The sequence below is a fragment of the Cebidichthys violaceus genome, unplaced genomic scaffold (assembly GCF_023349555.1).
Source record: "Cebidichthys violaceus isolate CVI_PGR_0920_01 unplaced genomic scaffold, fCebVio1.0.p SCAF_4, whole genome shotgun sequence".
In the NCBI taxonomy this organism is placed as follows: domain Eukaryota; kingdom Metazoa; phylum Chordata; class Actinopteri; order Perciformes; family Stichaeidae; genus Cebidichthys; species Cebidichthys violaceus.
The window spans coordinates 544428-567500 of NW_027176594.1; the positions used below are offsets into that span (position 1 = coordinate 544428).

A 23073-nucleotide genomic window follows, 5' to 3' on the forward strand; every position below is an offset into this window, starting at 1 on the left:
TCCAGGGCCTGTGTGTTTGCATCAGGAGTCGGACAACACAGAGGGAGGGAGGCTGAGCTTGATTGACAGCTCCACCCAGCCTATGACACCACAGTGACGACAGCGCCAGCGCGACCAATCAGGACACCCGATGGGCGGGTACATAGTCCAAATTTTACGCGGCGCGCGACGGGGCCGAAACACCACCGAGAATGAATATCCCGGTCTCAACCGGTTTCAACCGGTCCGTGGTTGGAAGCATGAGCTTAGAGGAAGAGCATTAAAAAACATCTCTGCTCTCCACAAACAGTGTGTGCGAAAAAAATAGAGCCAGAAAATAAAAACGAGACTCTTTTTTTTTTTTACTTTACGTGATTATGACCCGGATGACCGCTCAAAAGTGGGACTCCGTGAATCTGGTGTTGTTAGCTTAGCTTATATTACCCAGTAGGCTTGAAATCATCATTGACTTTTACCATTAGCACGCTAGGTTGCTATTAGCCAAAAGAAAAGATGATGTCTAAACTGGCTTGAAGACGAGAAACAATAAGCGGAAAGATTTTAACACGTCGACCAAGAATCGATAAGTATCCTAGGTAACGGTGTTTTTTTTTTTTTTTAGAATAAGCTCCGTTGGTTGTCATCAGTGGCTAAGCTAACATTAGCTTGTTGCTATCGGAAGGTTAGGAGCAGTGTAAGCGCGTGTGCCATGAGATAATAACGCGACACAGAGGCTTAATATTCCGGTCTTCATAAAGCACAAGTCTGCATCTGTTAACCAACACTTGTTTTTCGACGAGCGGACCTTTACACAAGGTAAGTTTAATGGATCAACAGTAACCTAACTTACCCAGCGCGGGGCTAACGTTAGCATCCGTTAGCAACACAAAAAAATAAGTATTGTGGCGTTTTTGTCTGGGGGATAACTTTGACTGTTCCACGAACTAAACGTGACACACGTGGCTTTGTAGCCGTGGGCACTACTGCATCTACGCGATCTGTGTTTTCCACGCATTTTAATTCAAACAGTCGTAGAAACTAGTCGGGTTGTATAGTGAACGCGGCTCTGTGCCCAGTTGGCCACGTGGGGGCGCTGTTTTCACCTTTTTGCACGTTAGTAATGTGGTTCAATGGGTTTTGTAATTGGACCACGAGGGCTGAGTGTCTTGACACATTTAGGCTAAACGAGAAGAACTCGTTTTCTGATTAACCGCCACAAACATACACATGACACTTTAATAATATACTCTCATTTGTTTATTTACCATATTTTTTTTTTTTTTACGTTTTATTGTAAATTTCAATATGTTTCTATTTTTAAATCACGAGAGACAGACAGCGGTGGTTTCAACCAAGAGGAGCTTCAGTTCATTTCTGTTTCTATTTTTAAATCATGTCTTGTGTTGAGATCTTCTACCTCCAGTAACAGTAGTAATACCACATAACAAGTGGCCTAGAAGTCCTGTATTCAGAAGTGTACTCGAGTGAGAGTAAAGAAGTATTAACATCAAAATGTGTTATTGGAATATTAGTATGGATGCATTTATAAAATGTTGAGGTGGTGATAAATGTAACTAAAGATACTGTTTTGTAGTTAGATTAGTAAGAAATCAATACTATTATTTAAACTGATGATCATATATTTTTGCTTACAGTTTGACCTGAAAGGGAACTAATAACTGCATGTAGTAGTGTCAAAGTATAAAGTAGCAACAAATGGAAATACTGCAGTACAAGTACCTTAAGATTGTACTAGATTAAACGTGCTTAGCTACATTCCTCCACTGATTACGTGCCATGTTTGAGTTCACTAGATTGACGTACAGTATTCAAAGTTTCAGGTTATTTATTGTTATATGCACATCAATAATGAATCAAAAAGCATAGAGCTCCAGTGATATCAAAGCTTCAGCTCCGTGTCCGTTTCAGTCGTGCCTGTGTTACTGTGACCAGGAGCTGCTGTGGTTGAAGTGTAAACGCGTTCTCCTCCTCCTCCTCCTCCTCCTCCTCCCATCAGAAGCTCTATGCCAGCAGAAATGACGATGTTGGCCGACCACCCAGCCAGACAGCTGCTGGACTTCAGTCAGAAACTGGACATCAACCTGCTGGACAATGTCGTCAACTCCATGTACCACGACATCGGATCCCAGGTGAGGACCGGCTCCTGCTCGCTGTGGTCGATGCTAACCCTGTGACCTTTCATTACAGTCCTGGTCGTGTGTAAATGTAGGGAAATGTACCTGAAGTTGGTCTTTTTAGATTCCTGGCTCATAACGGGGGTTTGTTGCGTTGCTCTCTTGTAGCAACGTGTGGCCCAGGAAGTTCTCACCAACCTGAAGGACCACCCAGACGCCTGGACGAGGGTCGACACCATCCTGGAGTTCTCTCAGAACATGAAGACTAAAGTACGTACCCGACAAAAGCTCCCGGCTCTCATCGGCTGCTCTCGGGGCGAATGTGACGATGTGAGCCGACGTTCATCAGTTGATCCACATCAGGCCACATCGGGCTTTCGGGGCAGTGAGGTTGTGAGCATTAACTCTGCTTTAGCTCAGCTGTACTTACTGGATTGTCTCCAGCTAACGGAAGCTCACTGTGTTTAAATCTGCAGTCGTTATCCGCTGAATTATTTCCATCTTTGGTGTCGGGCATCCATGCTGCCTAAATGTTGATTTTCTGTTTGTTTTTGAGCCCATCTTGTTGTTGTTGTTGTTGTTGTCGTCTTCATTTGTTCAGTTTTGGTGGCTTTCAATGCGTATGCTGACTGTTCACACCTATACCACAGCTGCTGCTGCCAGGAGTGTGAAATGCTGTGAATAGATTTGTCTATAGGCGTTGAATTCATAATGTAAAAATAAAGCCCTAGCTGGTTTCAGAATGTCTTGAATTGGTCTTTCAAAGGTCACAAAAAGGGTAAGACGATCTCTAAATAACTGTTGGCATGTCTGCTAGCTAGCTGCGACTCGGGGAAGTGAAAGTTCTATCAAAATAGTTTCTCGACCAAGATTTCCGTTGCACGGCAGAAACCGATGCCGGGCAAAGTACACCGTGTACTTTGTGCAGGAAGCGTTTGAAACTCGGCATGCTGGGAATCAAGGCAGTGGAATCCCAGCATGCAGAGTGAGAAAGTCGACCTGTCAACAGAATGTTATGTTGGTTATTTAAAACGTCATAATCCATGTTTAACATCACCAAAGAGACGTTGCAAAAACGATAACGCCTCTCACTCTTCCTCTTCCTCTCTCTCTTCCTCTCTCTCTTCCTCTCTCTCTTCCTCTCTCCCTTCCTCTCACTCTCACTCTTCCTCTCTCTTTTCCTCTCTCCCTTCCTCTCACTCTCACTTTTCCTCTCACTCTTCCTCTCTCCCTTCCTCTCTCCCTTCCTCTCTCCCTTCCTCTCACTCTTCCTCTCTCTTTTCCTCTCACTCTCACTCTTCCTCTCACTCTTCCTCTCACTCTTCCTCTCAGTATTATGCTCTGCAGATTCTGGAGACGGTCATCAAAACGCGCTGGAAGATTCTCCCCAGGAATCAGTGTGAAGGTCAGTGTAACGACATCGAATGAACGCGTCGTAACAAGGTTTTTCTGTCTTTTCCGTTAACATCTCTTCAACATATTTTCAGGCATCAAGAAGTATGTCGTCGGGTTGATCATCAAGACTTCTTCTGATCCTGCAAACATGGAGGTGAGGTAGCGCCGACGTAAGAGGCGGCACCTTTTGTACTCCGTCCTGCCCGATGCTGACCTCACTGGTTTGTTTTTTTTATTTGCAGAAAGAGGGAGTGTACATTTCAAAACTCAACATGATCCTCGTACAGGTAAATAACACACACACACACACACACACACACACACACACACACACACACACACACACACACACACACACACACACACCGCCGTGATGTGGCGAGGCGGCTGACGCGGAGCTCTTCTCGGTCTGGACTCCCTCTTTTTTAGATCCTGAAGCAGGAATGGCCCAAACACTGGCCCACCTTCATCAGCGACATCGTGGGCGCGAGTCGGACCAGCGAGAGCCTCTGTCAGAACAACATGATCATCCTCAAGCTGCTCAGCGAGGAGGTCTTTGACTTCTCCAGTGGCCAGATGACGCAGGTGAAGGCCAAGCACCTCAAAGACAGGTGAGCGATGACGCCTTCTGGTGTGACGTGGAGAGCTGCCGTGGCTCGCTGGTAGAAGCCACTGACGACCTCGTTCTCTTTGTCTTTCAGCATGTGCAACGAGTTCTCCCAAATATTCCAGCTGTGCCAGTTCGTGATGGTAAGACGAGCTCGACTCCAGACCAGCATCCGATGTGTTGCTAAACACCACGATCTATTCTTCTTATATGCACCTTTCTTCTTCTTCTTCTTCTTCTTCTTCTGTGTAGGAAAACTCCCAGAATGCCCCGCTGGTCCACGCCACGCTGGAGACTCTCCTCCGCTTCCTGAATTGGATCCCTTTAGGCTACATCTTCGAGACCAAGCTCATCAGCACGCTGGTCTACAAGGTAAACCAGTGAAGCACAACCTCTGTGATGTGGCTCACAAATAAGTAAAGACACACCCATCATATAAATGAATAAAGGTTTTCTGCTTCTTAAAGGGAGTGGAGCTGATGAAGCAGATGTGTCTCTCTGTCATTATTGTTTAAATGAATGATGTGACTCTCAGACCTGACTCTCTTTCTGCTCGTGTTTCAGTTCTTGAACGTTCCCATGTTTCGCAACGTGACGCTGAAATGTTTGACGGAGATCGCCGGAGTGAGCGTCAACCAGTACGAGGAGCAGTTTGTCAACCTGTTTACCCTCACCATGTGCCAGCTCAAACAGGTACACACACACACACACACACACACACAGACACACAGACACACAATCATTTTGAGTGGTGCTCAAGTTAATTGCACTTGGTATGATTACACACAAGCACAATTACATGAGCACCACTCTGTTGTTATTATTACACACACAAACATACACTTTGTACAAACCTCCTCAGTTTCCTACCACACACACACACACACACACACACTACATTGTCAGGCAGTGTAAGCAGTTTTCTGTTAAACACTAATTAGAGTGTTCTGACGGGACGACACAGTCGAAAGCTGCAGGGGAAAATTCCCAAAACAGAAAAGGGATGAGTGGAACTCTTTGAGCGGTTTGTTTCTGTTTGTTCAGCGGATCGTTGAACTTCCTCCGGCAGCACAGAGGCAAAGTGACACACTTCCATACGGCTTACTGTATGTACTGACACACCTCCAGCGAGCGTGCCTCTGCAGACGTCTCTCTGTTCATTGATGCAAGAATACTTTTACTGCGCGCAGAAAATCATTTAGCGCCCGTGTGAGTTTGACCCGCCCGACGAACGCAAACGTTATTCATGTAGTTCACTCCATGAAGAGTCCACAACACGAAGTGATACAATCAAGAAACACCAGGTGTTTCCTCTGAGACTCTTCACTGTAACTGTTGCCCCGGTTCATATTGCAGATCAGCATCAGATAATAAATATGACTTATGTCAATCTTTAACATCACTTAGTCTTTCTGGAAACAAATCATAATCTTCACAGCTGATAAACTCTGTGTTTACCATCAGCATGAGCGCGCACACACACACACACACACACACACACACACACACACACACACACACACACACACACACACACACACACACACACACAGCTGCAGCTGCAGTCATTGTGACGGTGTTGGAGGGAAATGATCTGTTCCATCTTGTCAGTTTCCCACAGCTCTACTTTCCAGATTCTTCCCAAGCCTTTAACCCCCCCCCCCCCCCCCCCCCCCCCCCCCCCCCTCGGTCTTTGTTGTTCCTATGTCTGGTGTTGGATGAAGTGGATTTCATGGGTGGTCTCATGCCTCATAATCCTCTTTTCAGTCAAGTCAGCGTCCTCAAACTAAACACACTGCGGATGCAATTATAGCAAAACAAGTGAGACGAAATAGAGTCTGAATAAATAAAGGTGAGTTATTTCATCGTGTTCCCCCCCCCCCCCGTGGTCAGATGCTGCCTTTGAACACAAACATCAGGCTGGCGTACTCCAACGGGAAAGACGACGAGCAGAACTTCATCCAGAACCTCAGCCTCTTCCTCTGCACCTTCCTCAAAGAACACGGCCAGCTCATCGAGAAGAGACCGAACCTGCGGGAGACGCTCATGGAGGTAGGATCAGAATCCGGTTTAACAAACAAACCTGCGTCTCTCAGCCGGTGGCTTCAGTCGTCTCCGCCTCTGCTTCAGGGTTGTTGAAAAGAAAACCGCCCCCTGACTCGTTCCTCTCCTGTGTCGTCCTGATTACACCTTCCGCAATGACACACATTTGGGACCAATTAACGTGGGTTTGTCCACTTTTATAAGTACTTGTTTCAGAGACTATCATTTCAGGAGCAGACGGAGGAAAGACCAGAAAGAGTCTGTTTACTCAGGAAAGAATGTTAAATAGATATTGAGCTAAAGTTTAAACAAATGTAGCCAAATAAGAACACATATGTATTTGTTTGTTCATTGCTCTCAATGGACAAGCGGTGATTTTTAACCTGCGTTCTTCTGAAGTAAACTGCTTGTACTCTTAGCGTATAAGACTGACCTCACCACACTCTTGCCCCCCCCCTCCCCCCCCCAGGCCCTGCACTTCATGCTGCTGGTGTCGGAGGTGGAGGAGACGGAGATCTTTAAGATCTGCCTGGAGTACTGGAACCACCTGGCAGCGGAGCTCTACAAGGAGAGTCCTTTCTCCACCTCCAGCACGCCGCTGCTCTCCGACGTCCCGCCACGCCGACACCTCTACCTGCCTGTGCTCTCCCAGGTAAGTCGCCCCGACACGCGCTCTTGATATCCAGAACCCGAAGATAGAACGTTTACTGCTGCACGAAGTCTCGTGATCTGGAAGTCGACTGTATGGATCGCGCCTTCGTTCGCGCTGCTTATTCCTCCTCCTCTGGCTGAAGGTGCGTCTGCTGATGGTGAGCCGCATGGCCAAACCGGAAGAGGTGCTGGTGGTGGAGAACGACCAGGGCGAGGTGGTCAGGGAGTTCATGAAGGACACGGACGCCATCAACCTTTACAAGAACATGAGGGAGACTCTCGGTAAGATAACGGCGAGAGAGGAATTCCTATTTAGTTTTTCACAGATAGTTAGAATCATGTCAACACGGCACACCTCATGTAGAAGCATGTAGAAGCGTCCACCGTCTGTCTCTCTCTGTGTGCTCGTCTACAGTCTACCTGACCCATCTGGACTACGCCGACACTGAACGCATCATGACGGAGAAGCTCCACAACCAGGTGAACGGCACCGAGTGGTCGTGGAGGAACCTGAACATGCTCTGCTGGGCCATCGGCTCCATCAGCGGGGCGATGCACGAGGAGGACGAGAAGAGGTTCCTGGTCACGGTCATCAAGGTGGGACAGACAAACTAAACTATATTATATCGCAGCTGTGTGTGTGTTGAGCTGAGACAAAGATTAACTGTGTGTGTGTGTGTGTGTGTGTGTGTGTGTGTGTGTGTGTGTGTGTGTGTGTGTGTGTGTGTGTGTGTGTGTGTGCGTGTGTGCGCGCTCAGGACCTGCTTGGCTTGTGTGAGCAGAAAAGAGGGAAGGACAACAAGGCCATCATAGCGTCCAACATCATGTACATTGTGGGCCAGTATCCTCGCTTCCTTCGAGCCCACTGGAAGTTCCTCAAGACTGTCGTCAACAAGCTGTTTGAGTTCATGCACGGTGAGATCCTCCACGCTATGTTTGATTCTGAATCTGGCTGTGACGTGTGACACCGGTGTTAAGAGCTTTTGGGCCCCGATCAGACGATCCGGTGCGACTCTCTGTGTCCCTTTTTCGATGACGGCGGCGAAGTTGTCTCGAAGACTCTAAACGTTCCTTCGTCGATTTTGACGCTCGTTGTGACTTTGTGCCGTTCTTCTCCTTGGCGACTCAAGAGACCCACGACGGGGTGCAGGACATGGCGTGCGACACCTTCATCAAGATCGCCCAGAAGTGCCGGCGTCATTTTGTCCAGGTCCAGGTGGGCGAGGTGATGCCCTTCATCGACGAGATCCTCAACAACATCAACACCATCATCTGTGACCTGCAGCCGCAGCAGGTCAGTCCCGTCTCTGGGCTTTTTTTTTTTTGTTGCAGTAAAATGTTCCTGACGAGGGTCAGAGTCATACAACAGGCAACGTCTCTCTGCAGGTCCATACGTTTTATGAGGCCGTCGGCTACATGATCGCAGCTCAGACGGACCAGGCCGCTCAGGAGCGCCTCATAGAGAAGTACATGCTGCTTCCTAACCAGGTGTGGGACAGCATCATCCAGCAGGCCACCAAGGTGAGGACAGCAAGGACCGCTGAGACGGATTACGATCCTCCGATGACGAGCGGGCGCTTTCATCCAGGTCTGCCTGTAGTCCGCGTGTGTTGAAAATGTCTCCGTATGCTAAAATGTGGACTCTGTGCTGCAGAACGTGGACATCCTGAAGGACGCGGAGACGGTGCGTCAGCTGGGTAGCATCCTGAAGACGAACGTCAGGGCCTGTAAAGCCGTGGGACATCCCTTTGTTGTCCAGCTGGGACGGATCTACCTGGACATGCTCAACGTCTACAAGTGTCTGAGTGAAAACATCTCCTCTGCGGTCCAGACCAACGGTGAGTCCCCCCCCCCCCCCCCGTCCCCGTCCCCGTCCCCGTCCCCCCCGTGTTCAGCAGGACGCGGGTAAATCGTTTATTAAAACCATGATTTAGGACGCTGTGGTCGGAGTAGAAGCTTATGATTCACAGGACGGAGAATGAGAGTCCTGTCTGTGATGTGACGGCGTAATTAAACTGTCACGACTCGCGGCTTTTATGAGCGCCTTTAAGACCGGGACTCCGTCCAGCTCGCTTCACCCGATATACGAGGGAGGAATATCTCATTATACTTGAGCCGTGATGAAATGTCCCGACGAGACTTTTCTAATCATAATATTAATAAAAATAATTCAGACTCGCATGCCTGTAATATATGCCGTTAGATTGACATCCATTATTTAACATTATTCATTCTCTTTATCGCATAATTTCAAAGTTCATTTCAAAGATGAGACGTTTTTACGGTCTAACTTTTCTGCTTTGGAGGACCTACGGTGTGTAGTTTGTGTAGTTTGTGTAGTTTGTGTAGTTTGTGTACTTATATTACCTCTGATGATTCCAACAGTTTTCAACCCAGAGAAGTCCTTCGTATAAATGAAGCTAACGGCCTCGTTCTCATCCGGTCCACTGTCAATGGATACATACATTTACATCTGTCCAGTTTTAATCTTGCTTTCTGCAGAACATGGCAAGGTGTCTCCTCTCCTCTCTGCTCTCTCCTTTCCTCTCCTCTCCTCTCTGCTCTCTCCTTTCCTCTCCTCTCTGCTCTCTCCTTTCCTCTCCTCTCTGCTCTCTCCTTTCCTCTCCTCTCTGCTCTCTCCTTTCCTCTCCTCTCTGCTCTCTTCTTTCCTCTCCTCCTCTCTTCTCTTTCCTCTCCTCTCTTTCCTCTCCTCCTCTCCTCTCCCCTACTCTCCTCCTCTCCTCTCCCCTACTCTCCTCCTCTCCTCCTTTCCTCTCCTCCTCTCCCCTCCTCTCTCTCCTCTCCTCCTCCCCTCTCCTTTTCTCTCCTCCTCTCTTTCCTCTCCTCCTCGCCCCTCCTTTCCTCTCCTCCTCTCCCCTCCTCTCTCCTCTCCTCTCTTTCCTCCTTTCCTCTCCTCCTCTCCTCTCCCCTCCTCTCCTCTTTCCTCTCCTCCTCTCCTCTCCCCTCCTCTCCTCTCCTCTTTCCTCTCCTCCTCTCCCCTCTCCTCTCTCCTCTCCTCTCCCCTCCTCCCCTCTTCCCTCCCCTCCCCTATGAATAAGACTAGCTGGTGAACATAGTGTATGAATGTTGCTCTGTTGCCCCCCCCCCCCCCCCCCAAACAATTGGGTTGAGACTGTCGTTAACGGTTCCTACAGGTGAGATGGTGACCAAGCAGCCTCTGATCAGGAGCATGAGGACGGTGAAGAGAGAGACGCTGAAGCTGATCTCAGGCTGGGTCAGTCGCTCCAACGACCCTCAGATGGTGAGTCTGTGAGAGAGTTTTACAATCATTTCAGCTGTTCAGAAGTCAAAATTGTAATACGGGTTATTTCCATAACAACACATGAAAGTGATTGTATTTCAAGCTGCTTGGAGCGAGTTCACCGGGTCTTTGAAACTACTGACCGGCTCTGTGTCTTCAACATGTTCACGCTCTGTGGTCCAGGTAGGAGAGAACTTCGTGCCCCCCCTGCTGGAGGCGGTGCTCATCGACTATCAGAGGAACGTCCCGGCGGCCCGCGAGCCCGAGGTCCTCAGCACCATGGCAACCATCGTCAACAAGCTGGGAGTGCACATCACGGGAGAAATCCCCAAGATCTTTGACGCCGTCTTTGAGTGCACTCTGAACATGATCAACAAGGTGAGGCTTGCGTCGTCTAACCACACAGCTGGTATCAGGTGACGTCTCTGAGAAGACGATAAAGAAACGTCCAGTTAGTTACAAAGTGACAGACTTTAACTTTTTCCTCTTGTGACATCAGGACTTTGAAGAATTCCCAGAACACAGAACCCATTTCTTCTACCTCCTCCAAGCCGCCACCTCCCAGTGCTTCCCAGCCTTCCTGTCCATCGCCCCGGCCCAGTTCAAACTGATCCTGGACTCCATCATCTGGGCCTTCAAGCACACGATGAGGAACGTGGCCGACACAGGTCTGAACTCGCATTCTGCTCCATTGGCTGCTGGACTGGTTCCGCTTTTTCTCAATGTTTTTTCACATCTGTGCTGGTCTAACGAGCGTCCGGGTGTCTGGCTGTCTCCTGCAGGTCTACAGATCCTGTACACGCTGCTGCAGAACGTGTCCGGAGAGGACGCAGCGGCGCAGAGCTTCTACCAGACGTACTTCTGCGACGTGCTGCAGCACATCTTCTCTGTGGTCACCGACACCTCTCACACTGCAGGTAAAGACGCACAAAGTACACAACTTCCCCTTTGTTGCATCAACAATTTTTGTGAAACGTGACTAATGACGTCGTCCACTTACTTCCCGTCCACAGGGCTGACCATGCACGCCACCATCTTGGCCTACATGTTTAACCTGGTGGAGGAAGGGAAGGTCAGCGTCGCGCTGAGCGCCGCCAGTCCGGCGAACAACCAGGCGCACGTCCAGGAGTACATCGCCAACCTGCTGAAGACGGCCTTCCCCCATCTGCAAGAGTAAGTTTGAAGGCTGCAGCTCAGACGTATCCCGACTGAGTTTGTTGTCCTAAAACCCGGAAGGGAGTTCCATCCTCACATTCTAGACAGTTTTCTCACTTCTACACGTCGAAAAACAAGATCCGAATTTGACGAACGACAGAGAGTCTTCCGCTCCGCCCCCACAAAACACATCACACCCGTTAATATGGCCTTCGTATGGCTTATAGCTGTGTTGTGCTTCTAAGGTTAGCGTTGCGTGACCCTTTTCTAATTGAGTTTCTCGTCTCCAGCGCCCAGGTGAAGGTGTTCGTCACGGGGCTGTTCAGCCTGAATCAGGACATCCCCGCCTTCAAGGAGCACCTGAGGGACTTCCTTGTGCAGATCAAGGTGAGTTTCAGGGGCAAACTCCAGGCTCCATCACCGCAGTCCACCAACCCACCTACAGTCTGTGGTTGTTAAAGGAGAAACCTGTGTTTGTATCTGATCCTCCGTCATGATTCTGGCCTTAGGTTAGAGTAAAGAAAGTACAACGCCTCGTTTAACAAAGGGGAGCAACTCTTTGCCCATGTAGGGACATCGTTCATGTTTGTAAATCGATCTAATCTGATTGGAAGCGCTTGAAGCCTGCGTCAGAACTCAGGGTTATTTCAAACGGAGTCTTTAATTCGCTCGTGTGGTCCTGCAGGAGTTCGCCGGCGAGGACACGACGGACCTGTTCCTGGAGGAGCGGGAGACGTCTCTGCGCCAAGCCCAGGAGGAGAAACACAAGCTGCAGATGTCGGTGCCCGGCATCCTCAACCCGCACGAGCTGCCGGAGGAGATGTGCGACTGAAGCGGCGGCGGCGGCAACAACCGGCGTGTACAGAAACGGCTCTGAAGGGAGGGAGAGGGGGAGGAGTCGAGAGAGAGCAAGGACGCTGCCTGTTGATAAATAGTTTTCTTTTCAAGTGTGTGTGTGTGTGTGTGTGTGTGTGTGTGTGTGTGTGTGTGTGTGTGTGCGTGTGCATGTGTGTGAGTGTTTTGAAAAGAGAATGAGGGGCCAGAGGAAAGAGCCCAGCACTCGGTTGTACGTCGACCAAATAAATGTCAATATGTAAATGAGAATTGTCCCCCGACCCTCCTCAACCCTGGTGCGGATTCTTCATCTTTTCTCTTTTTTTTTTTTTTTTTTTTTTTTTTTTCCTTACAAACTTATTTTATACAGCGATGTTTTTCTGTTGTGTGTGTGTGTGTGTGTGTGTACGTAACATGCCATGTTTTGTTAATTCTGTTGCTAATTAAAGCTTTATGTTTGGCCATACGGTTATTTTACACCTGCATGAAGTTATAAGAATTTCAGGTTATTTTTTAATCCTTCTTCACCTCCTCTGCTCTCTGTTAATATGTAATATATATATGATGTTGAATCACTTGCGGTGGGAAGTCGACCGGCTGCTCTGGTTTCTGAAGTGCATGGGGCAGGACGAATGTGACGCTCGCGGGGCACGCGTTGTGCTGCCTCGCCTCCTTTGTTGTCTGGTTTCGGTTTGCCAGTGTGTGTTTTTGTTTCTTTTTACTCTGGCTCTCCGAGTCAGTTAGACCGCTCTGCGTTTGGATGAGAAGGCTCTGTGCATATCATCCTGTTTGTAAAGCTGTCTTAGTACTCTGAGAATATAAAGTTGGCTATTTTTACAAAAAAAAAAAAAAAACAGTGTGTGACTCTGCTTCTTTAGCAAAGCCCTGGAGGTTCTGGAGAAGAACAGGAGTGTCACTGATCTGCTTCCAGGTCCTACTTTTTTTTTTTTGGAACATTTGACGTTCAGCCTGGCTGTTGATAAATAAAGTTACCTTCTGAGAGGAAACTCTTCTCAAACGTGGCGTGAAACTAAAGTTGAATAGAATACTTAGACTAACTCCTCGTCAAAGAGCCGTAACTGATGTGACGTGAGCGTTACAGGAAGTGACAGAAGTTCATATTATTGGTTCCACTAACGGGACAAAATGTCTCCTGTAGAGGAAGGTCTTTGTATCGAGAGACATGTGATAATTCACTACTGCTAGTAAGTTAACATCAGTTCAGCTTTGACTGCGTTTAGACTAGCTGTGTGTTTACACTAGTCGACAGCGGGACGAGCATCCCTGTGATGTAAAACGCTGAGTCTGAAATAAATGGAAGGTCTAATGAGATAATTAGGGATCCGACTGTTGAGTAAATGTAGCACAAAACTTATTACATCTGAGGAATTATTGTCTTTTTCCTCCCAAAATTAAATTTAAAATACATTCATTCCATTTACTAAAGAACTGTATTAAGCACACTTTTGAGGTACCTGTAGTTTACTTAAATATTTACATTTTATTTTACTCTCTACTTCTACTCTACTACATTGTGGAAGCCAATATTGTACTTTTTATAAATATACACTATATATCGAGTAATAACTTCTGATGTATTATATATTGAACTACTCTGCAGTGATGAAATGGTTTAAGTTGACTCCACCTTTACCAGCTGCAACATTAAAGTGATGAACACATTAACGAATCATAATAATTATAATACAATGATGTATATTATTCTGCATAATGAGTACTTCTACTTTTGGCACTTTAAACATGTTTTGATGTTAATACTTGTGTAGTTTTACTTAAGTAAAATGTTGAACACAGGACTTTTTACTTGTAACAGTACAAGTAAAAAGTATTTCTACATAGTGGTATTGCTACTTTTACAGTAACATATCCATGTACTTCTTCCACTATTGTACAGACAAGACAAACACTATATGAGTATATAAACCTCATTACATGATTCTGTAGTCAAGGAGTCACATTATTCAATCATAAGTATATTTGATGTATATATATATATATATATATATATATATATATATATATATATATATATGCATGCACATAGTGGATATATATAGTGCAAACAAGAAACAGTAAAAAAGATCAAAACAAGTATTATAAATAAGTAAATAAGTAAAAAAAACAGTAAATATTAAATAAGTAAAAAAGTACAAAATCCACAGTAACTCAAGTATTATATATACAGACAATAATTGTAGTATTTAGCAAATTTAATTAATTAATAAATTCACATGAGGTTTGATTAGAAAATAGAAATGTGTCATAAACTATCTTTAACCTTAAAGAACAGACCTATTATTATTATTGTCATAATTATTATCATTATTATTATTATTATTATTAAATACAACGTTTTCCCCAACGGTTGTCCTTGAGATCGTAAGGAAAGTCTCGCGATATCTCCAAGTCGAAGATATCGCGAGATTACTGAATAAACCCGAACGGGTGAAGGAGAATAGCACGAAAACTCCCGAACCATCTCCACACTGTGTGTCGTCGTCCCCCCCCCCCCCTCCTTTTTCATCATGGCTGCTGTGTCTACTCTCTCAAGTTAACGCTCAGATTGGACACTGACTCGATTTCTTCACCTTCCCAGAGGCTCTTCAACTTTTTAACCTGACATCAAAACTTCGGCGTTGGATGTAAATCCCGTTCTCCACGCGGCTGTTCCCTCTGGCTTCATTTATAGGATAACCTTCACACAATCACTCCCTTCCACACTGGGCCTTTTTTTTTTTTTTTTTTACCCCAAAAACAACCAGCTGCCAGCCAACAACAAACAAAACCCGCTTCCAGAAGCAATGGTTTGACTCAGTGTGAAAATGTGTGAAAACTGCGCCGAGCTGGTGGAGGTTTTAAATGAAAGTAAGTAGTATTTGTTGGTATTTGCACTGCTAGACGATGCTTGGAACTAGCTGCTTGATGTTAGCATCGCTGCCCACTGAAGCTAGCTGTTAGCTTCTAGCTAAATATAACTTTGTGTGTTTTCGTTCACGCGCAGACCTCTGCAGCCACGCGAACACGTGGCATTGTGTCTGCGTGTGCTCTCCGTGGGTGACAGTCGTTGTCTTCGTGTGTCACACTCTGTCGGGTTTTTCATATGAATGCCATTTTTTTATCCCCCCCCCTTCCAAAAAAAAATTGGCAGTTCATGTTTTTTTTGGGGCCTGTCTGTCAAAAACACTCCTCGCAGAATAATGGTATCGCCCCGATTGGTTGTTGCTCGTGACATTTACAGTCACGACTTTAAATACTTCAGCGCTGTTGAACACCGGTGCATCAGGGACGGTGTGTGTTTTTTGCAGGATGCTAAATTGTGCTGCTAAGACGCGTCCTGCACGGATGTGTTGGAAGTTAGCAGAGTTAGCTTAGCCTGACTTTGTTTGATGTGTTTGTCAGGTCAGTCTGCTAGCTGTCCACTCCGCTGGTGCCACCTATTGTTATGCGGACGGAGAAACAGTCACAGCTTCAAAATGCCCCAAATGAACATGTCAATAACACGACGAGGATGGTCGTACGCTGCTTGTTGTTGTGCTTGTGTTCGCCGAGTCTCTTAAATCTTAAATGTTATAACCTTTTTAGTAGTCGAACGCTAGCGGCAACTACAGCTAGCCCAGAAAAAAAAAAATTAATGGCTGCAACGAGGCGCATATTTTGGCACACACAGCATTACCGTTAATCCTCGGTAGCTTTTTAGGTGTATGTGTCTTTCTCGGACCGCCGTCGTGTGCACATCAGCCTCACTCACATGCCGGTGAAATAAATCAGTGCTGCGAAGAAAGCCCCCCCATTTCACCTGCGGGTCTAACGTCAAGTATAGCAAAGCGAACGTAAATACAAGGTTTGCCTTCTCTTTTTGTATATAGCTACAAGTTAGCCGTTCGTCCAAGGCGTGCTAACCGGGCCTTTTGCTGCACCTCAAGGATGTCCGTAAGACACGGAACAAAGCCTGATTGTGTGTGTTATAACACTATATCTGCAGAGCTGTTACCATGCAGCGATTCACGGTTTATTTGTCGTTTTCCTGTGTAGGTCCAGCCTATTGTGTGTGTGTGTGTGTGTGTGTGTGTGTGTGTGTGTGTGTGTGTGTGTGTGTGTGTGTGTGTGTGTGTGTGTGTGTGTGTCATGAGCTTGTGTGAATGCTCCTCCTGCAGGGCTTTAACACACAATCCTGTACCTGAACGTAGCATGGGCTTCACTTTAACACACAATCCTGTACCTGAACGTAGCATGGGCTTCACTTTAACACACAATCCTGTACCTGAACGTAGCATGGGCTTCACTTTAACACACAATCCTGTACCTGAATGTAGCATGGGCTTCACTTTAACACAATCCTGTACCTGAATGTAGCATGGGCTTCACTTTAACACAATCCTGTACCTGAACGTAGCATGGGCTTCACTTTAACAGACAATCCTGTACCTGAACGTAGCATGGGCTTCACTTTAACACACAATCCTGTACCTGAATGTAGCATGGGCTTCACTTTAACACAATCCTGTACCTGAATGTAGCATGGGCTTCACTTTAACACAATCCTGTACCTGAATGTAGCATGGGCTTCACTTTAACACAATCCTGTACCTGAATGTAGCATGGGCTTCACTTTAACAGACAATCCTGTACCTGAATGTAGCATGGGCTTCACTTTAACACAACCCTGTACCTGAATGTAGCATGGGCTCCACTTTAACACAATCCTGTACCTGAATGTAGCATGGGCTTCACTTTAACAGACAATCCTGTACCTGAACGTATCATGGGCTTCACTTTAACACAATCCTGTACCTGAATGTAGCATGGGCTTCACTTTAACACAACCCTGTACCTGAATGTAGCATGGGCTTCACTTTAACACAATCCTGTACCTGAATGTAGCATGGGCTTCACTTTAACACAATCCTGTACCTGAATGTAGCATGGGCTTCACTTTAACACCATCCTGTACCTGAATGTAGCATGGGCTTCACTTTAACACAATCCTGTACCTGAATGTAGCATGGGCTTCACTTTAACACCATCCTGTACCTGAATGTAGCATGGGCTTCACTTTAACACAATCCTGTACCTGAATGTAGCATGGGCTTCACTTTAACACAATCCTGTACCTGAATGTAGCATGGGCTTCACTTTAACACAATCCTGTACCTGAATGTAGCATGGGCTTCACTTTAACACCATCCTGTACCTGAATGTAGCATGGGCTTCACTTTAACACCATCCTGTACCTGAATGTAGCATGGGCTTCACTTTAACACAATCCTGTACCTGAATGTAGCATGGGCTTCACTTTAACACAATCCTGTACCTGAATGTAGCATGGGCTTCACTTTAACACAATCCTGTCATCTCCTGTGTAACTCTTTCCCACAGGAGATGCACGACCCGGTTCTACCGACACGCCTCTAAACGTGCGCTGGACGTCCTCGTATGACGCTTCAGTGTGATATCTGGTTGACGTTTTTTGTTTTTTTGCGGCGACCCAAGTCTGCGTTGGAGTTAAATGCAATTTAGTTGCTAAAGCATACAACAACACAGAATTACATTATCGCCAGATGAAAGCCCGTCTCGTTCTGTTTGGCCTGTTCTCTCCGCGTGTCTCTCTCTTGTTAGGGAGTCTGTCACACGGCATTTAAAGGTCAGAATCGTTAACGTTCCATCCTTAACAGAGACGGCCGATCGCCAGAGCCGGGCAGCCGTGTTGTTGCTGATGTTGGGCGGAGAGGCCTGGACTTCAGTCCGAAGGTATTGGACGCTCTCTGCAGTCCAGTCAAGTTCTTCCACACCCAATTGTTCGCCCCGATTCTGCGATTGTTTGTCGGTTGTTATTAGAAACATTCTCCTGGTGTTGTGGTTTGGCAGCTGTAGGCGGTTGATGTGACAGTAGGCCTCACAGGTTGACGTTGTGGCATTTTTGTTCAATATGCGGACAGAAGCAAACACATCTTGGTGACGAGAGGACTGTCTTCTAATATTGATTTGTGCGACTGTCTTTTTTTTTGGGGGGGGGACTCTATAGGCCAGGTTGTCTAATCGATGTTCAATACAAAGCATGTGTTGAACATCGTGTTGCATGGCGAAAGGAAGTCAAACGGTATTGACTTCATTATAACCGGCGTTCTTAAGTGTGAGGTCATCGTGTGGAAAATGTCAGTAATCGTTGTGATGAACTGGTTTCATTTTAGAGGAATTGGTACCAGTGAGTTAGTCAGGAAACAATACCTGTTCAGTTCCAGAACAACACTCATTTCAGTGCTCTACTTTGAGGAAACATGAATGTTTTATCTCTGCTGAAGCCATAAAAACCCAAACTTCTCAAATGTTTAATGTCTCGACACGAGCAGCCAAACAAGAGACCAAGCATGCTGATGATACTACGGATTCAATTTAGTTGGTACCAAAAAAAGATCTCGCATGAATATGTTATATTTTTGTACGCTTGTGCTTTACAGGTTTGCTCTTTTTTGTTGTTGTTTACGCTTCACACTCGCGTTTGAGCGCCGTTGTTGGGTTCTAGTTGGATGAAGGTTGAAGGTTGCTCCGTTCTGATGCGTTGGCGTCGCCTCGCTGTAGTTTTGGCTTGATTCTGACTCCAGTTACACGACAGGAAAGAAGATCTGCCGCTTGTGTGCTCTTTCACCGCTTCAGCTGTGTGAAACGCTGAAACCTGGTTGTGTTTTAGTGGCAGGGTGCGCTGTCAGCTGTGACAGCTCTGTCTGCAAGACTGGCAGCTCCATGTGTTGTGTCTGTAGGTGACCTGTGAACTCCGATGTGCTGCAGCAGCAGCAGCACTGTGTGTGTGTGTGTGTGTGTGTGTGTGTGTGTGTGTGTGTGTGTGTGTGTGTGTGTGTGTGTGTGTGTGTGTGTGTGTGTGTGTTCGTTCGTTCAGCGGGCGTTTCCCAGCGCAGGGCTGATCCTCGTCGTTTCTAAAAACGCAACGATTTGCGTCTTTTCCGTTTCCGTTCGTTGAATACGTTTGAGTTTTGGACCGTTTGTCGGACAAAATGAACAATGTGAAGATGTCACTTTGTCTTCTTTTTCTGAAATTGAGCCGGTAGAATTGATACATCTATTCATACAACAGTTTCTAACTAATGTGAGTGTGTCACATGTTTTTCACGACTTTTAGCCCGAGTCTTGAACCCCACACACAAACCGAATCGCTCAAATAAGTGAGTTTATGCTGATCGTGCAACTTAAATAATCACGTTCGGTTGGAAGTCCCACTTGATGAGTGATCTAAAAAAAAAAAACAATATTGAAGACATTTTGACACGTCGAAGTAGAAAAGAGCGGTTGTAAATAACAACATGAATGAGTCTCTCAGTGTCCTGATGGTGCAGGCTGCCTGACCGACTACGTTGGTGCACAAGCTACTCGGTTTTCTGCCCTCATTCCGCAATAGACAATTTTGGCGGATGAAAATATTCATCCCTCTCGTTTCTGTGGAAGGGTTGTCTCCTCTCTTGACCAGAGGAGGTGAGGAGCAGATAACATGACAACCCGGAGAGGTCTGCTGCTGTGTTAGCTGTGTCTGATGATGGTGGACTGCCTAGCTTCCTGTGTTGGGCTCTAGGAATGACGATGTCGGCATTTAGTCGACCACTTTTTGGTCCAGACTGAAACAACTCGAGGTTCAAGGATCACTTATTGTCTTTGTGCAACACAGGGCTGCTCAGTGACATCAGATGGATTGCTGGGAAATTTGTTTTGCACGTTCATGATCCCCTGAGGATCCATTAGAATGTCTCGCAGCAGCAGCATCATCACTTTCTCAGAGTCGCGGCTGCGGCGCTCGTCTTTAAACGCGTCCGGTCTGGCTCCAACGTCGCAGTCTCTGTTTTGATCACACGGTGCAGGTGTCCTCCCACGCCTCCTGTATTTATAGCCACGGTGAGCTCAGCCGTGTGTGTGTGTGTGTGTGTGTGTGTGTGTGTGTGTGTGTGTGTGTGTGTGTGTGTGAGTGTGAGTGTGAGTGTGAGTGTGAGAGAGAGAGAGAGAGAGAGAGAGAGAGAGAGAACCCGTTCCCGGGCGACGTGGTCACTGGGACGGGGAAAACATATCCCAGAGAGAGTGGAAGTCGACCCGCGGGTCTGACGCCACAGAGGAGGAGCTTCTGTTCACATGTGGAGCTGAAAGGGGTTTTGGTTTGTGTGAGGAAAGACGTCCTGCTTTGCAAAGTACTATTGGTGTGTGTGTGTGTGTGTGTGTGTGTGTGTGTGTGTGTGTGTGTGTGTCTTTGCTGTCAAATCCAGGTCAGCGATTCAATGCAGACACTTGATTCCTCTCAGCTGGGTGTGACTGATGTGGATCTTGAAGGCCAGTAGAATAACTGTAACTTTAGACGGAAGCGGTTGAACTCTGGTGCCAATATTTAACGTCTTTGCAGCCCGTCTGATGACGGCCTTCAGTACAAAGTACAGGAACCAAACTGCTGGCATACATTTTGAATTTGTGTCCATATTGTCCTTTTTAATTTCTCCAGATATGATAAACGTCCTCCCTGTTTGCAGTGACTCTGATCCATTCCTCCTAGTTTCTTTTTTTTTGGGGGGGGGGATGTCTTCCACTCATTCTTCAGTTTGTCCGTCCCATACGTGTCCCGTAAGGATGGGACGATGTAGGATGTAACGATGGAAACGCCTCCCATTCGGTGATCGTGGGGGGGGGGGTTTCCTTTACTGTGATTATTGTGAATATTCTCACACGAGTGACTTGAAAAGGCTGTCGAGCTCATATTAAGGAAATACCAGTTCATACCAGTTTTTACTTATTTCAGTCAGCTACTCATTGCTGTTCACTACTTATTCATAATTCTTGCTTTTTTTAAACCGCTGCAACGTTGAATTAAGTTTTGTCGCTTGAAAGCGGGCGACCGGCAGATGATCGGCGGCGCTGAGTCGTAAATAAGAGGGATTTCCTGCTGATTCCCGGGACGTGGCCGTCTGTCCTCTTTAACGGACGTCTTCTCTTGTTCCTCCTCCAGTTTCCGACACAGACGGCAGTGAAGGAGGCTTCCAGCTGAAGAAGGAACATGCCCTGCGAGTGCTGGGCTACATCAGCTCCTGGACACAGAGGTCAGTGCGTCTTCCTCTGTTCCTCTCTGAAAAAGAACTGCACAGACTAAACTAGACTGTTTTTATATGACTGTGATGTGAAGTCGATCTTATTGATATAAAAGTTTGCCTCGAGGGGCTTTGCAATCTGTACATCTTTGTAAATTTGACCCCCAAAAAAGGTCACAAATAGTCCCAGTTTTGTAGCAGCTGCAGGTCTTGTCCTCGTTGTGACTGAGCTCCCGGTGGTGTCCTCTCTAACGCGTCCTGTCTCCTCTGCGTTGGGTCTTCAGACAATGTCTCTGCTGCTTCAAGGAGTACAAGCACCTGGAGGTCTTTAATCAGCTGGTCTACGCCCTCATCAACCTGGTCATCGCTCAGATCAGCAGCCTGAGAGACCGCCTCTGCAGCGTCCAGGACCGCCTCCGCAAAGGAGGCTCGTCCGGGGCCGAGGGGGGGCCCGAATGGAGCGGGGGCCTCCCCCGGCCGTCCTCGCCCGGGGAGGACGAGCCCGTGAACGTGGAGAGAGACTCTGCGGAAGAGGACGCCGACGCCCCCGACCTCAACCAGAACAAGAGCCAGAGTCAGGGGCCCAACCGTCCGTGTGAAGCCCAGATGGAAGCGCTGGGGCCTGGGGAGAGCGGCAGTGGGTCTGGGGGTGGGAGTGGGGGTGATGGTGATGCTGGAGCAAGCAGCAGCAGCAGCAGCAGCAGCGACAGCAGCAGCGACAGCCAGGACCCGTTCAGCTCCTGGAGCACAGAGGAGAGGGAGAAACTGCTGTTGTGCGCCGCCAAGATCTTCCAGATCCAGTTCCCCCTCTACACAGCCTACAAACACAACACACACCCCACCATAGAGGTGAGGACGGGGTCCCTCGCTGTCTCTCTAAATGATCTCAAACACGGGTCACTTCCAGGTCACAAAGAACTAGTCCCAGCATGCAATTCCCCATAAAAGCACAGCTTCATGTTTGTGTTTGTGTGTGGATTAATGTTGTCTTAACTAGTAGACTTTAGAGGTTTTGGTAGGCGTTATCCAGGCTAGCTGTTTCCCTCTGCTTCCAGTCTCTATGCTAAGCTAAGCTAAACCTCATCTGGCTGCAGCTCTGGACTAGAGCTGGGCAACATATCAATATTATATCGTGACGCGACACTTAGATTTTGGATATATTTTTGGACAGAACTCTGCATTCACACAGTAATTCCTCTCAAACCCTGATTTTTGACCGTCCGTCCTTTTTGTCTCCCGTGTCTTTCCCGCAGGACATATCCGCTCATGAAAGCAACATCCTCGGCTCCTTCTGCGACATGAACGTAAGAAATCGACCTCTTTTTTTTTTTCTCCTCTTTTTCGTCGAGTTAAGCGTCCGCTCTGCTTCCTGTCGGGTCTCCTGACACAGACGGCAGGAAATAAACTCCTAAAAAAACCCAACCTGAAAACAATGACGTCTAGTTGATTTCAGTGAAACTCCAGACACCGAATTCACTTTAAGCTGCATTGAAAAGCTTAACAGAAGTTGTTCTTGTGCTACTTTAATTGATAATAATACACTAATAATGATCTATGAATAATTCCTGTGCTCACGTTAGACGTTTCCTTGGAATCGGACCGTTCGTGTGTTCATTTCCCGGGCCGTCGGTGTGTCGACAACACGTCTGTGTTGAGCTCAGTATTGTCCACGTTTCCTGTCCTCTCTGGTAGTTCTGTCAAATCGACGCCCACATTGTTTCAGTGAGCCGAGCCTCATAAACTCCATGGTAACGGGGTTTCTCCTCGCGCCGCTCTCTGCGTTCCCGAGATTAACGTTGTAGGAGCTCAGAGTCGGTTTAAGGACGCCGCTTTGTTCCTCTGGACCGTGTTGAAGGAGCTTGTGCCTGCTGTAGTTTTTAGGTTGAAGGATTTACGCCGTGGACCGGGTGAGTCTCCGCTCCT

The 23073-nt window shown here is 47.1% G+C and overlaps 2 protein-coding genes across 2 annotated transcripts in view; both read left to right on the forward strand.

Annotated features, from left to right (window-relative positions):
- The first annotated feature begins 217 nt into the window (after window positions 1–217).
- xpo1a (exportin 1 (CRM1 homolog, yeast) a) lies at window positions 218–12558 on the forward strand. The gene is made up of 25 exons (XM_068727374.1): window positions 218–795; window positions 1997–2129; window positions 2283–2384; window positions 3447–3519; window positions 3602–3663; window positions 3752–3796; window positions 3939–4120; window positions 4211–4259; window positions 4369–4488; window positions 4681–4809; window positions 6010–6168; window positions 6629–6811; window positions 6954–7092; window positions 7226–7407; window positions 7569–7725; window positions 7941–8104; window positions 8197–8331; window positions 8465–8648; window positions 9966–10072; window positions 10256–10450; window positions 10572–10740; window positions 10855–10989; window positions 11086–11245; window positions 11518–11614; window positions 11913–12558. Exons 2-25 carry the CDS (start codon window positions 2004–2006, stop codon window positions 12057–12059), a joined length of 3201 nt encoding a protein of 1066 aa, XP_068583475.1. The 5' UTR covers window positions 218–795; window positions 1997–2003; the 3' UTR covers window positions 12060–12558.
- Window positions 12559–14605: 2047 nt separating this feature from the next.
- Window positions 14606–23073, forward strand: part of usp34 (ubiquitin specific peptidase 34) — a 40453-nt gene continuing 31985 nt past the window's right edge. Inside the window, 4 exon segments of the mRNA XM_068727415.1 lie at window positions 14606–14947; window positions 21072–21162; window positions 21435–21999; window positions 22404–22454. Coding sequence (XP_068583516.1) covers window positions 14905–14947; window positions 21072–21162; window positions 21435–21999; window positions 22404–22454 — 750 coding nt within the window. The 5' untranslated portion in view covers window positions 14606–14904.

Bases quoted from the DNA above. Each gene is read 5' to 3' on its own strand.
- xpo1a (XM_068727374.1), top strand. From the start codon at position 2,004: ATGCCAGCAGAAATGACGATGTTGGCCGACCACCCAGCCAGACAGCTG. The intron at 2,130-2,282 runs GTGAGGACCGGC...GCTCTCTTGTAG, and splicing joins ACCACGACATCGGATCCCAG to CAACGTGTGGCCCAGGAAGT. The intron at 10,073-10,255 runs GTGAGTCTGTGA...TCTGTGGTCCAG, and splicing joins GCTCCAACGACCCTCAGATG to GTAGGAGAGAACTTCGTGCC.